General features: G+C 39.3%; 1 protein-coding gene across 1 annotated transcript in view; it reads left to right on the top strand.

The window, feature by feature from the left end:
* Cert1 (ceramide transporter 1) overlaps nucleotides 1–15,941 on the top strand; it is a 103,294-nt gene that overhangs the window by 22,347 nt on the left and 65,006 nt on the right. Inside the window, exon 3 of the mRNA XM_032899008.1 lies at nucleotides 13,120–13,236. Coding sequence (XP_032754899.1) covers nucleotides 13,120–13,236 — 117 coding nt within the window. The remainder of the gene's footprint in view (nucleotides 1–13,119; nucleotides 13,237–15,941) is intronic.

Raw genomic sequence — 15,941 nt, 5'->3', positions numbered from 1 at the left:
TTTTTTTTGATCTGGGGACCAGGGCCTGTCTCTATACCTCTACCATATACTTTTTTTTTTTTTAATCACTATTGCTCTGTAATACAGTGTGAGGTCAGTGATGGTGATTTCCCCAGAAGTTCTTTTGTTGTTGAGAATAGTTGTCCCTATCCTGGGTTTTCTGTTATTCCAAATGAATTTGCCAATTGCTCTTTCTAATTCTATGAAGAATTGAGTTGGAATTTTGATGGGGATTACATTGAATCTTTTGGCAAAATGGCCACATTTACAATATTAATCCTGCCAATCTATGAGCATGGGAGATCTTTCCATCTTCTGAGATCTTCTTCAATTTCTTTCTTCAGAGACTTGAAGTTCTTGTCATATAGAGCTTTCATTTGCTTGGGTAGAGTAACACCAAGGTATTTTATATTATTTGTGACTATTGTGAAGGATGTCATTTCCCTAGTTTCTTTCTCAGTCCATTTATCCTTTGAGTAGAGGAAGGCTACTGGTTTGTTTGAGTTACTTTTATATCCAGCCACTTTGTTGAAGTTGTTTATCAGGTTTAGGAGTTCTCTGGTGGAATTTTTGGGGTCATTAAGTATAGTATCATATCATCTGCAAATAGTGTATTTTGATTTCTTCCCTTCCAATTTGTATCCCTTTGACCTCCTTTTGTTGCCCGATTGCTCTGGCTAGGACTTCGAGTACTATACTGAATAGGTAGGGAGAGAGTGGGCAGCCTTGTCTAGTCCCTGATTTTAGTGGGATTGCTTCAAGTTTCTCTCCATTTAGTTTAGCTACTAGTTTGCTGTATATTGTTTTTACTATGTTTTGATATGGGCTTTGAATTCCTGATCTTTCCAAGATTTTTAACATGAAGGGGTGTTGAATTTTGTCAAATGCTTTCTCAGCATCCAATAAGATGATCATCTGGTTTTTTTCTTTGAGTTTGTTTATATGGTGGATTAGGTTGATGGATTTCCATATATTGAACGAGCCCTGAATTTCTGGGATGAAGCCTACTTTGATCATGATGGATGATCATTTTGATGTGTTCTTGGATTCAGTTTGTGAGAATTTTATTGAGTATTTTTAAGTCATTATTCATAAAGGAAATTGGTCTGAATTTTCCTTTCTTTGTTGGGTCAAGCTGTTAGTGTGTGCTCTCTCCAATTTCTTTTTGGAGGCATTCAGAGCCATGAGTTTTCCTCTTAGCGCTGCCTTCACAGTGTTCCATAAGTTTGCGGATGTTGTTCCTTCATTTTCATTAAATTTTAAAAAGTCTTTAATTTCTTTATTTCTTCCTTGGCCAAGTTATCATTGAGTAGAGCATTGTTCAGCTTCCATGTGTATGTGGGCTTTCTGTTGTTTTTGTTATTAAAGACCGGCCTTAGTCCATGGTGATCTGATAGGATGCATGGGATTATTTCAGTCTTCTTGTATCTGTTGAGACCTGTTTAGTGACCGATTATATGGTCAGTTTTAGAGAAGGTACCATGAGGTGCTGAGAAGAAGGTATATTCTTTTGTTTTAGGATGAAATGTTCTATAGATATCTGTTAAGTCCATTTGGTTCATAACTTCTGTTAGTATCTCTGTGTCTCTTTTTAGTTTCTGTTTCCATGATTTGTCTATTGCTGAGAGTGGGGTGTTGAATTCTCGAAATATTATTGTGTGAGGTGTAATGTGTGCTTTGAGTAAGATTTCTTTTATGAATGTAGGTTTCCTTGCATTTGGAGCATAGATGTTCATGATTGAGAATTCACCTTGTGGGTTATTTGATGACTTTTGGTTGAAAGTCAGTTTTATTGAATATTAGATTGGCTCTTCCGTCTTTTCTCTTGGGATCATTTGCTTGGAAAGTTGTTTTCCAGCCTTTTATCTGAGGTCACTGAGCTGTGTTTCCTGTGTGCAGCAAAATGCTAGGCCCTCTTTTCGTATCCAGTCTGTTAGTCTTTTTATTGGGGAATTGAGTCCATTAATATTAAGAGATATTAAGAAATAGTGATTGTCGCTTCCTGTTGCTTTTGTTGTTAAAGGTGGAATTGTGTTTGTGTGCTTTTCTTTTTTAGGTTTTGTTGCAAAAAGATTAGTTTCTTGCTTTTTCTAGGGTGTAGCTTACTTCCTTGTGTTGGGCTTTACCATTTATTATCCTTTGTAGGACTGGATTTGTAAAAGATATTGTGTAAATTTGGTTTTGTCATGGAATATCTTGGTTTCTCCATCTACGTTAATTGAGAGTTTTGCTGGATACAGTAGCCTGGGCTGGCATTTGTGTTCTCTTAGGGTCTGTATGACATTTGCCCAGGATCTTCTGGCTTTCATAGTCTCTGGTGAGAAGTCTGGTGTGATTCTGATAGGTCTGTCTTTATATGTTACCTGACCTTTTTCCCTTACTGCTTTTAATCTTTGTTTTGTGCATTTGGTGTTTTGACTATTATGTGACAGGAGGAGTTTCTTTTCTGGTCCAATCTATTTGGACTTCTGTAGGCTTCTTGTATGTTTATGGGCATCTCTTTCTTGAGGTTAGCAAGTTTTCTTCTATAATTTTATTGAAGAATTTACTGGCCCTTTAAGTTAGGAATCTTCACCCTCTTCTACACCTATTTTCCTTAAATTTGATCTTCTCATTGTGCCCTAGATTTCCTGGATGTTTCATGTTAGGAGCTTTTTGTGTTTTACATTTCCTTTGATGATTGTTTCAATGTTTTCTATGTTCTCTTCTGCCCCTGAGATTCTCTCTTCATCTCTTGTATTCTGTTAGTTATGCTTGCATCTATGACTCCTGATTTTTTTTACTAGGTTTTCTCTCACCAGGGTTGTCTCCCTTTGTAATTTCTTTATTGTTTCTATTTCCATTTTTAGATCCTGGATGGTTTTGTTCAATTCTTTTACCTGTTCCGTTGTGTTTTCCTGTAATTCTTTAAGTGATTTTTGTCTTTCCTCTTTAAGGGCTTCTACTTGTTTACCTGTGTTTTCCTAACCTTCTTTAAGGGAATTATTTATATCCTTCTTACAATCCTGTGTCATCATCATGAGATATGATTTTAAATCCAAATCTTGATTTTCTGCCTGTGTTGGGATATCCAGTATTTGCTTTGGTGGGAGAACTGGGCCCTGATGATGCCAATCACCTTGGTTTCTGTTACTTAGGTTCCTGTGCTTGCCTCTCTCCATCTGGTTATCTCTGGTGTTAACTGGTCTTGCTGTCTCTGACAGTAGCTTGACCCTCCTGTAATCCTGTGTGTCGGCACTCCTGGAGACCAGGTTTTTCCCAGAAGGATCTGGATACAGAGAAGAGAGCTGTCACAGGCTCAGCTCTGGGTGCAGGTAGAAACAGAAACTGTACTTTTTTTTTTTTTTTTTTTTTTGGAGCTGAGGACTGAACCCAGGGCCTTGTGCTTGCTAGGCAAGCACTCTACCACTGAGCTAAATCCCCAACCCCTGTACTGTTTTTTAAATCCTGATTTAACTCTTCCTTTGAAAAAAATTACTGTTATAAGAATGTACATATAGATGTTTTATATTTTACATATTAGTACACCATATATCATTCGAAATGCCTCTCCTTTTGTATATGCAAATTGTGTTTTATCATATTTAATCCTTTTCGTAATTCAGAAAAAAGAACATATTATTATTAACATTATCCTTCTCCTCGATGAAGAATTGAAAGTTTATATTATCTAAGGTTAATATACCTGGTCTTAATAGGTTAAAACTTAACATGTAAAGGGAAAGTTCAGTGCATAGATATTAATCAGCTGTTCTAAGAAAGCCTCAGTTAAAGATTGATAATTGGTAAAAGAACACTAGCTTGCCACATTTGAAGTCTATTGTAACAATTCCAACAATGGGAGGCTAAGGCAGGTTGCAGTAGTTCAAGGCCATCCTGGGCTAAAGTGTGAGTTCTGCCTCAAAGGGAAAACTGAAAATTTAAGAAGAAAAAACCCTCTGGCAATAAGTTCCAAAGGGATTCGTAGTTACATGTAACAGAACAAAACAAAACAAAATGGATCTTTGGCAGTTTGAGAAAAAGTGACCCTTTCAGGTAATGCTCAACCACTGACACTATGACACATTGCTGTCTGCAGATCTTTTCATCAAGAACTTCAGAATTGTGTCATCCACCACCCCTCCCATCACACACTGAGAATCTTGGTGTTTTAAAGAGGCTTACAGTTAGGTTACATTAGTGGTTCTAGGCCACAGGCATGTGTCACCCCGTTTTTGTGAAGCATTTGGGGGAGAACTGATGGAGATGTTCCTTTCCATATATATTTTTAAATATGTTGAAAAGCCAAAGTGAGCAGTGAACAAGATTCAAGCATTTAAAAGGAAAGTTAGAAAAACACTTGCATTATGTTTGGTGCTTCTAGTCATTAAAATTAGGTCATCCAGCTCCTTACTTTAATTCATGATATTTTTTCTATATAGAATTATTACAAGGGACATACTTACCATATGATTGAGATATGTTTCTTGCCATAATTAATTTGCAATAGGATATGTTCACTGATATAGCCTAAAATCCCTTAGATGCATGGTTAGTTAGACTTAATCTCTCTGTATATGGGTCAATGATACGAACTAGTTTCTATATTTGAAGAACATTGTTTTCATTCCCTGGACTGTGGGGACTTTCCCAAGATGGTGATACCTGCACTAGGTCTCAGCATAGCCCTCTGACCTTCTTAACACCTCTGCTTTCCTGGATGTTACCCTGTACAGTGACAGTAAATTTATGTATTCTGTGAGAGGGCATGGCTTAGCCACAATGCAGCTAAACTTAGTCATTGGATAAGTACTTGGAATCATTTATTTTTAATAAGTTTCATGCTGCTCTACTGTCTTCTACCTGCTTAAGCTGTAGCTTCTACTCTCAAGTATATTTTCATTGCTCTTTTACTTGATCAGTGTGTAAATAGTATTAAAAGCTAGCACCTTTTTTTCGCTGCAAGAATAAGCTGTCCTTAAGACATTCTGCAGGAGTAGAATAGCTCCCACATATAATCTATAAAGGCCAGATACTTAATTTTCTCTCTCTACCCACCATCTCTCTATGGTTACCTCCCTGAGTAGCATATAGGCATAAAAATTAGCCATTTATACTGCTTGTTATACTGTGTGTGTCCCCCACACACTTTGATTCCTCCTTGTCTCCTCTTTAGACTTTTGATTCTAGAACATTACTATAAATAGAAGCAGAGAAGGAAGGCTGGGGAGATAACCGTGTCAGTAAAATGTCTGCTGTACATATGTGAAGACCTGAGTTCAGGTCCTAGTATCCACAAAAAAGCCATATTGACGTATTCCTATAACCCCAGTGTTAAGTGAGCAGGGCGTGGTGGCAGGAAAATTCCTTGGAGCTCATTGGCCAGTTAACTTAACCAAATTGATGAATTCCAGGTCTAGTCAGAGACTGACTTAAAAGAAAAAAAAGATAACAATAAAGGAAGGCACCTGACAGCCAATTCTGTTCCCACATTCAGGTGAGGACCACACACGCACACCACGCACAGAAGCAGCAGACGTGGGACATCTTCAGATTGTGCTGGCATGCCATCTTCTAGTCTCTGGTGTCAGCAGTGCCAGCATTGGCTGGCTTGTGAGCCAACAGCAAGTGGCCCTGCCATCCAAATGCCATAGGCAATGCAGTCTCAGCAAGAACGTTCTCTATTTTATCTAATTTGTGCTGGTTCTTTTCTGTGCATACGCATTGCAAGCTGCCAGATAGTTTCTCCATAAATTCCTCACGTGAACAAGAAGATCAGCTTATGTTGTCTGTAATTTACGGTGCTGATTGATTCATGTTATTTGAATCTAATTGGAGTTCTTTAACTGCCTTTGTGTTGGGCATAGCAATTTAAGTCTTGGTGTTTGTGGAAAAGAAGAAGATGCTAAACTTAGATAATTACACGTCTTTCATGAGTATTTGCCAAATATTTGAAAATTGGGCAGAACTTAGGTCAGATCTCTTGCAAAACCAAACCAAAACCCAGCTGTCAATCTTCCTGACTAACAGAACTGTGACCTTTTACAAAAGGAGGCTGCTGAAAAGTGAGACAGGAACCCCAAAAATGAACCAGAGAAGAGAAATCTCTCTGTAGGACAGATACAAGAAGCCAACCCAAGATCTACATGGTCTATTAAGCTTCCCGCACAGTACCAACTGGAGTCACTTGGCATTGCCAGCTAGAACAAAAGCAGTCTTTAGGAGAGTAATGAGACAGAATTCAGAGTTTAGGGTCCAAAATCCATGGTGCCCAGGATCAGCTCAAACCTTCACATAAGAATAAGCCTAGAAATTGCTATTGTCTCAAGGAGAAAGACCTGAACAAATGCTAGATTCAAGGTAAACCTTCTCTTAGAATCATTTGACAAGTATTATGTTCAATAAGACTTTTAAAATGTTCATTATAAATGAAAGACTGAACAGTTTCACCAGATAATTCAATGGCTAGTATTTCCACGTGACTTTTTCCTCACTAGAAAAATCCCTTTGCAAGCCTCTTGTCATATGTTCTAGTCTAGACTGTTGAACTTTCTCCATGACTTCTGCTGCTGCTCCTGCTGCTGCTGTTTTTTGATGTCTATAAGAAGTCCCTTTTCTTCTTTCCTTGGTTGTACTCTCTTCAGCTCAGACAAGAGAGAGAGAACTCTGTTGCTTGCGTTTTTAAAAGTCTAGTATCAGAACACAAGGAGCTTGTGCTCCTCAATACTTGAGCTAATAAGGATGAGTGGTAAATGTACAAGAATGTAATCTCAGGAGCACAGAGCTGCCACCAGGGTTCTGGTTGGGTGCCTCACAGGAACCCTCCGTGAAACTTCATTGCATATAGGATCCTAACTACTAACTACCCTTTATCTTTCTTAGTCTACTTCATTAGTTAGGAAAACATATCTTGAGCATGGGTCTAGTAGACCTTCTGGGAGGCAAGAAAGGAATCCTTCCTTCCTCTTACCTCACCCCTTTTTCCTCCTCATCCTTTTTTTTTCTTTTGAGTACTAGGCTTTACCTACACCAGACAAGTGTTCTACCACTGAGCTCTGTTTATTTTGTGTTCTGAGTTATGCTCTGTTTATTTTGTGAAAGGATCTTAATAAGGTACCATGCTGGCTTTGAACTCACTGTGCATCCTGTATCCCAGGAAGACCTTTAACCTCTGATGCTTCTGCCTCTATTTCCTAAGTGGCTGGGATTATCTAGCATGAATCCTGGCAAACCTTTTCTGTCTTTACCTTTCTGCTGCCTTCAAAATGTTGCCACATTGCTGTTTAAAAATATCTGATTGAGGATACAGAAAATGTACATCTACACAATGGAATATTACTCAGCTATCAAAAACAATGACTTTATGAAATTCATAGGCAAATGGATGGAACTGAAAAATATTATCCTGAGTGAGGTAACCCAATCACAGAAAAACACACATGGTATGCACTCATTGATAAATAGATATTAGCCCAAATGCTTGAATTACCCTAGATGCACAGAACACATGAAACCCAAGAAGGATGACCAAAATGTGAATGCTTCACTCCTTTAAAAGGGCACCAAGAATACCCTTGGGAGGGAATAGGGAGGCAAAGTTTAGAACAGAGGCAGAAGGAACACCCATTCAGAGCCTGCCCCACATGTGGCCCATACATATACAGCCACCAAACTAGATAAGATGGATGAAGCAAAGAAGTGCAGGCCGACAGGAACTGGATGTAGATCTCTCCTGAGAGACACAGCCAGAATACAGCAAATATATAGGTGAATGCCATCATTAAACCACTGAACTGAGAATGGGATCCCTGTTGAAGGAATCAGAGAAAGGACTGAGAGCTTGAAGGGTCTTGAGACCCCATGTGAACAACAATGCCAAGCAACCAGAGCTTCCAGGGACTAAGCCACTACCTAAAGACTATACATGGACTGATCCTGGACTCCAACCTCATAGGTAGCAATGAATAGCCTAGTAAGAGCACCAGTGGAAGGGGAAGCCCTTGGTCCTGCTAAGACTGAACCCCCAGTGAACGTGATTGTTGTGGGGAGGGTGGTAATTCGGGGAAGATGGGGAGGGGAAGCCCATATAGAAGGGGAGGGGCAGGGGTAAGGGGATGTTGGCCTGGAAACCGGGGAAGGGAATAACAATCGCAATGTAAGTAAGAAATACCCAAGTTAATAAAGATGAAAAAAAAATTCTGATTCAAAAACTGGTATAATGGCTTGGTGGATAAAGTTCCATGGAGTGTGGAACTGGCATTTGGATCTGTAGAAGCCACATAAAAGCCAAGTGAGCTTGTAATCCCAGCACTCCAAAAGCAGAGATAGGAGATGTCTGGGTTGAGCTCTGGATTCATCAAGAGACCTCTGATGATGACATTAAAGGTCATGCTCCTTCCTTAGTTCCCTTATAGATAAATTAATGTATTTTATTTGAGTATTTGCATATGTGTGGGCGCACATGTGAAGGTGCACCTGTGTAGGAGCAGAAGGTAGTTTGTCACCATGAGCAGTTGCCCCATTCTCAGTTCCATTCGTGGTTTTACCTTCCAGGATTTCTGATAGCCTTAATATCTTTGTTTTTCCCACATTACATATCAGTTGCCTTGGTTTTATCTTTTCCTTGATTTTTAATTTTCAGCTTTGAGGGCTTACAGTTACTGGGTTCCATGATTTTCTTCTATAATATCTAGTGTTTATGTGTCTTGTTCTTATAACGCTATTCTTAATAATTATGTAAGTCCTATCTATTTGGAAATTTCTTATCTTAAAAGCACCATTGAAGTGTTTAATTTACCTCCTTTTTCTATTCCTAAGTAATATCATGTATTACTTAAGCAAACACAATTTGAGAACTTTCAACTCGGTGACATCTGCCTTCTGTGAACAGCCCAGAGTACCTTTAATGTTAACCATTCAGTGTAATCTAGATGCTATCATGTGATTCAGGAAACAAGACGCATGAGATTACTGCTAACTTAGCGGACTACTGTAATAAACCTTTTATTAAATAAGTAGATGAAATATTCTAAACTAACATTAGAACTATAGTTCAAGGACTGGGAAAATGGTTCAGTGGTTCAAGGGTTTGCTGTGCAACATTAGGACTTGAGTTCAGACCTCTGCTGTCCATGCAGAAATATGACATGGCAGCACACAACTGTATTCCCATCTCTGAGAGATGTAAACGATAACCTAGAGGCTGGCTGGCCAGCAACTCTAGCCATTTACTGAGCTCCAGAGTCAGTAAGAAACTACTAAGAAATAAGGTGGAGCTGGGTGGTGATGGTGAATTCCTATAATCCCAGCACTTGAGAGGCAGAAACAGGTGGATCTGTGAGTTTAAGGACAACTTGTTCTACAAAGTGAGTTCCAGGACAGACAGGGCTATACAGAGAAACCAAGTTTTGAAGAAACTGAAACCAAAAGAAAGAGTAAGAACTAGGGTAACATGAAGTGATAACACATTTGAATTCAAAGGCTGGGTCCTGGGCTCAGCTCAGCTCAGCTTTGGAAAAAAATAAGTGGATAGAAAAAGATATCCATGTCAAACTCTGGCCTGTGCACACACACATAGGCATTCATACTGACATATATGTGCATTCTACACACAAAAAGGATAGTATGGTAAATAATAAACTAGTAGCATAATTGTTTATGAAGTATTATGTTGTTAAATCATTGTGTTATATAACTGGCAGCACCATCATAGATTTGTTAATTTTAGGTAATATCACTGTACCCATAGTTACATCATCACCAAGCAATAGGAATTTTTCAACTCCATTAAAATTTAAGGGGCCACCATAATATATGCAGTGTAGTGTTGAGCAAAGCATACTTAACGTTAGCCAGATGGTTTGAATGACAATGGCCCCTATAGGCTTATAGGCAGTGGACTATTGGGAAGTGTGACCTTGTTAGAAGTAGGTATGGCTCTGTTGGAGGAAGTGGAGGACTTACTTTTGGTGTTTTCAGAAGCTTAAGCCAGGCCCAGTGTCGCTCTCTCTTCTTGCTCCCTGACGATTCAGATGTAGACTCAGTGCCTTTTTCAGCACCATGTCTGCGTGTGTGCTGCCATTTCCAGCCATGATGGTAATGAACGTAAACCTCTGAACCCATAAGCTAGCTCCAACTAAGTGTTCTCCTTCATAAGAATTGCCGTGAGACAGGCGGTGGTGATCATCATGAGATCTTGATCTTCTGGTGTGTGTGGATATCCAGTACTTGCTTTGGTGGGAGAACTGGGCTCTGATGATGCCAAGTAGTCTTGGTTTCTGTTGCTTAGGTTCCTGCGCTTGCCTTTCGCTATCTGGTTGTCTCTGGTGTTAGCTGGTCTTGCTGTCTCTGACAGTGGCTTGACACTCCTATAAGCCTGGGTGTCAGCACTCCTGTAGACCTGTTTTTCCCCAGCAGGATCTGGGTACAGAGAGCTGTGGGACCAGGTCAGCTCTGGGCACAGGCAGACACTGGAGGGGCTCTGTTCCAGACTGCTCCTGGATTTGTGTGTCCTGAGGGCTCCAAGCGGGTCGCTCAGAGCAGAAGAGTTACCTCTGCTCTCAGGCATGTCAGTGCTCCTGGAGACCGGCTTTCAGGTCTGGGCACAGGCAGAGACTTAGAAACTTCTAAGGGGGCATCAGAACAATTCCTAATCAAGGAAGAAGTTTTGATACAGTTTTTAAAATAAAACTAGCACATGATGACCAAGACTCAACAGTCTCGGTGAAGGGCAGCCTGCCATATAGGCTGAGGAGCCTGAGGCAGACGGCACGTGTGAGACCCTGCCTCAAAAAATGTTTAAATGAAATGAAGCAGTGTGTTTTCCAGTGTGCACAGGGATGTGTATACAAGGATGCTTGATTGAAGCTTCATCAGCATTTTTCCAGCATTTTCCCTTACCAAATCTATCATTTCTTTTATTCCATGGACTCAATTTCTCTCACCTTGTAAATTTTCTTGGGATTTAAAGACCCTGTATTTGCAAGCATCTATGTATCAAAATTTGGTGTCTTATATGTGCCCCCTATTTCTTAGATTGGTGTTAGAAATGGCTCTCTTTTATTCATGGAAAATTTTGCTGGAGAAAGTAGTGAATTGTGAACTGTATGTGGTTATTTCATTTTTCTTAAACTTTATTGAGTATGTTAAATCCAATATAAAATACAAATAAAATGAAAGTGATGGCGGAATCCACATTGAGAAACCTGTGCCAGTTACAGAGGTGGGGTAACAGTCCATTCACTTTCCTTGTTTGGTTCTTATTGTAATACTGTTTGCTCCGTCCCTCCTTTTACTGTTTAGATATCCATAGTCCATTTCTCCTGCTAACATCTCTGAGTCCTTCTGTGTCCTGATGACTCAGACAGGCTTGTGTTGACTCAGACAGGCTTGTGTTGCAGTCCTTTCCACTCTTGTCCCTTTCAGTAGCTCTTTGCTTTGTACCGCATTTCTATGGTGTCGAAGGCACAGTAATCCAGGAAATATTTAATTTGTTTGTCTTTTTGTCACTCAGAACCATGGCATACTGTTTTAAAGGAAAATTGTCTCATAGATTAAAGAGTATTATGGAATTATATTGTTTTACTACATAAATGGATAAAGAGATCACAGGATGAAGTTTAAAAAGAGGGACAAATAAGCAACAAGCCCTGAGAGCACAATATGTAAAGTTTTAAGAGATTTCCCTGTAGGGGAAGACTGATCAGAGGAGAGGGAATTGACTCTCCTGTCATCTGACAGAAAAAGTAGTGAATCTGCTGTAATCTTGTCATATTTGACTTCACTTAATGGAGGGGGAATGGCATATAAAGTTTTTATGTGTTTGGGGTATGTAGAATATGCCATGCATTCCCATGAAGATCAGGGGACATCTTTGCGGAGTCTCTGCACAGGGGTTACAGGGAACACACTCAGGTAGCCAGCACCTCTTATGCAAGCACCCTACCCATTAAGCCATCTCACTAGCCCACTTTATTCTTTTTTTTGTTGTTTGTTGTTTGGTTGGTTTTGTTTTATTTTTAAAATCACTTTATTTACATCCTGACCACAGTTTTTCCTCCCTCACCCTTCCATCCACCAGCACTCCTTTCTCTTCCCGACAGGGGAAGCTTCCCACAGATACCAACCAGCCTTGGCTCTCAGGTTGCAGTTAGACTAGGTGCATCTGTTTCTCCTGTTGAGGCTGCACAAGGCAGCTGGTAGGGGTCAAGGGTCCCAAAAGCAACAGAGTCCGAGGCAGCCCCTGCTGTTAGGAGCCCCACCTGAAGATGTTGCTCTACAGCTGTTACACGTGTGCAGAGGGCCTGGGTCTGCCTTCTGCAGGCTCCTGGTTGCTTTTAGGCCCAGGTTCTTTGATTCTTGGGTTTTCTTGTTATGGCCTTGACCCCTTTGGCTCCTACAATTCTTCCTCCCCATTGTCCGCAGGATTCCTCAGGTCTGCCTAATGTTTGCCTGTGGGTCTCTGCAATTGTTTCCACAGTTGCCGAGGTCAGCCTCTGAGAACAGTTATGTATGACACTTCATTTATGTGTATATTTTATCACAGTGCCTTCGGTTACCTCTTTCATCCCCCTTCCACACACCATGATCTCTTTCCCCTTCTCAGCTACTGAACTACTTCAGCTTCCATGACTTTCGTGTCTGTGAGATCCACTGAGTTTATTCGAATTGTTTGCATGATCGTGGGTGAGAGACATGAGCAACACTGACCCCTAGCAACCATTAACTCCCAGTAGCTCCTCCACCGGGAAACAATGTTTCCTGAGCCCCTGGAATTCTCTTTTGAGCAATAAAGAGCAAATGTTTTCTCTAAAGCTTATTTTAACCTTTTTAAAATTATGTGTTTTGGTGATATTCCTACTACTTAAGCTAACTCAAATCATTTGATGAACAATATTCTGTGTTTTTTAAATAGATGTCTATAGATTATGTCAAATCATTTGTGTGAGTAGTGAGTGAAACTTGGATTTTTGTATATAACTGACAAGTGTCAGAGACATCTTGAAATACGTTATTTCAGTAGAAAGATTAAAAAGTAAGAGAAGTCTTCTAGGATAGAGTATGCTCACAGTTTTTGGTCAAGGGAATGACACTTCTAAAAATATAATTAACTTGGTTTTCCTTTCTGTTTTGTTTCCACAGCCTCATGACTTTGATGAATGCCGGTTTGATATCAGTGTGAATGATAGTGTTTGGTATCTTCGTGCTCAGGACCCAGATCACAGACAGCAGTGGGTGGACGCCATTGAGCAGCACAAGGTAAGATCCCCGACGCTCACCTGGCTCCTGGAGGTCTAAGTAGTATTCTAGTTGATAACTTCCTCACTCCTTCAGTCATTTGGCATGTTAATCCCATAATAGGAGAAAGGCCACCGACCTAAATCATCATGGCCAAATTACTTAAAGCAAGCTTTTTTTATTCATGTATCCAGGCTCTTATATAAGGTGGGGTTCAAGAGGTCAACATTGGATGTGAGGAAGACAAGGCTTTTATGGCTCGGGTGGGGGTTTCTAAATAGAGGGTTTGGCAGGCAAAAAGGTAGGGTTACAGGAGCTGAACATCATAACAAGTTAGTCATAGTCACCTGAAACAAAGGCATGGCTGCAAGGTGGGCATAACAAGGTGGGCATAGCAAAGGGAGTTAGAGCAAGATGGTCATAGAACCTTTGGAAACAAAACCGTGATTGGATTGTCATTCCTGGAACATAGGTACAGAACCATTTATAGCTAGTTATAAGTGGGGCAAGGTTACAAATTAGGCACAGCCAAGAACAGGTTTAATCATAAGCAGAAATGAACCGAGTTCCTCTTTACTATGGCTTTAAGCTTAAGATGGAGGCAGACTGATTGATCAATGTAAAGAATTATGAAGTATGTTACTGAAAAATGGAGCCTTGTTTGATGGAGTGGTAACGTTTTAAAGCAGTCAAATATTGTAGAACATTTTTTTAACACCACAATTGCACAACGGTGTTTATTACAAAAAAAATTATTGTTAATTGAAATAAAAACATAATCTGCTTCATAAACTAAACCTTGATTTGATTTTGTTGGTCGATGTGTTTGTTTGTATTTTAAGAGATTCTTTCTGTGTAGCCCTGTCTATCCTGGGACCCTCCGTGTAGACTAAGCTGGCCTTGAACTCAGAGAGACCTGCCTAATCTGTCTCCCAAGTAGCGTGATTACAGGTGTGCATCATTGTGCCCACCTGATTTCTTTGTCGTTGCCTAGGATCTGCTTTATCAGTAATATTAAATTATCTTGTTAAAATGAATTTAAGAATAACATCAAATTCTAAGATCTTAATGCTTAAAAAACGTCAGTGTTCATTTTTATAATCATTTAAGCAGATCCACAGTAAACCATTTGAAAATCATTTGAGTTTTTTCTTTTTGACTATGAATTTTGTAGAAAGCATCCACAAACTGATATTAATGTTTAGGCCATGTTCTTATAACGTAAAGCTAATCTTTGTCTTCTGTTTTCACTGATTAGTAGTCTAAAGAAACATAGCAGTTCTTCCTCATTCCTGTTACCTAGGGCAAAGCCTGGGCAAAGTTCTGTAGTCGCTGGACCATCCTTAAGTGGCTTAAGAGAACTGGTGCCTGTTTCTATACTTGTCTGTTCTTGTTCACACGAGTGTCAACACATTAAGAGTTGAAATACCTGTTTTATTTTTAACAGCCACAAAACACATAGGCAAGAAAACAAGAAAAACCAGTTTCATCTGATATGCCATGAGAACATTCTTCTTGATACTAGTGATTTGTTAGCTCCTTTTCCTTTCTTGGCTTATTCTGAGTTTAGAAAATTATGATAAACATCGTTTTAGTTTTATGTTAGTTTGAAATGTTTTCTAAGTCTTAGCTGTCTTGGCTATAACTTCATAAGAGAGATATACATGGAAAATTGTGTCCATTTTTATTATTTAAAAACAAGATGAGGCGGTATTTTAGAATCTCATTACTTTGAAACCAAAGCCCCTGCCACATGTAACTTTGGAAGTTCTTTGGAAAAAGTAAAAAGACATGCAGCTATTTTTAAAACAAGTAATTTTTGTTATTGTTGTTCATGTTTAATGTACAAAGGCAAACTTCGTGATGCACGACAACTGAGCAGCGTCTCAGTTGATGTGTGAATTAACTGAATTCTAAGTCAAAATCACTCTGATTTCATTAACTAACTGAAGGAGAAATTTCAAATGTTACTACCTGTAATCTGCAAATTATCTTTTTTCTTTCCCTAATAACCAGATAGAGTAATGGATTTCCTGGGTCAATATCATTAAGGACTATTGACTATTTGACTTGGAAATTTTACTAAAGTAAATTTGAAGTTAACTTGATCTTTAGAATTAATGCCAAATTAAGGTGATGATGGCAACAAGACATGCAGATTTCTAGAGGTCACTAAGTACCAGTTTATGCGTGTATTTCATGCTTTATGTGGTTCATTTTTTCTCTGCCACCCTGAAAAGTTAAGAAAGTACACTTTACAAGGAACTGACATATTTCTAGTAAAATTAAATATTTTGTGTATTATGCTGCTATCTTCTAGTTCATTCCGATTTTGCTTGTGGGGGGGATTTATTTTGGTTTTTTGTTTTGTTTTCTTAATTCCACAGTGTTTCTCTCTCCAGCTATCCTAGAACTCACTCTGTAGACTAGACTGGCCCTGAACTCTGAGATGGGCCTACCTTTACTGCCCGATACTGGGATTAAAGGTGAATACCACCACCATCCAGTTAGTTCATTCTGTTTTAGTGTTTGATTTTATATTAATTCTGTTTTGTATCAGTTACCACTGGTAAACTGATTGCTGGAACACAGTTCTCTTAAGATCAATTCTTTTTTTTTTTTTTTTTTTTTTTGTCAGAGCTGGGGACCGAACCCAGGGCCTTGCCACTGAGCTAAATCCCCAACCCAAGATCAATTCTTAAAAATTAGTATATCACCTGAATCCT

The sequence above is a fragment of the Rattus rattus genome, chromosome 3 (assembly GCF_011064425.1).
Source record: "Rattus rattus isolate New Zealand chromosome 3, Rrattus_CSIRO_v1, whole genome shotgun sequence".
NCBI classification, from domain to species: Eukaryota; Metazoa; Chordata; class Mammalia; order Rodentia; family Muridae; genus Rattus; species Rattus rattus.
This window is presented reverse-complemented; position numbering and strand designations above follow the sequence as displayed.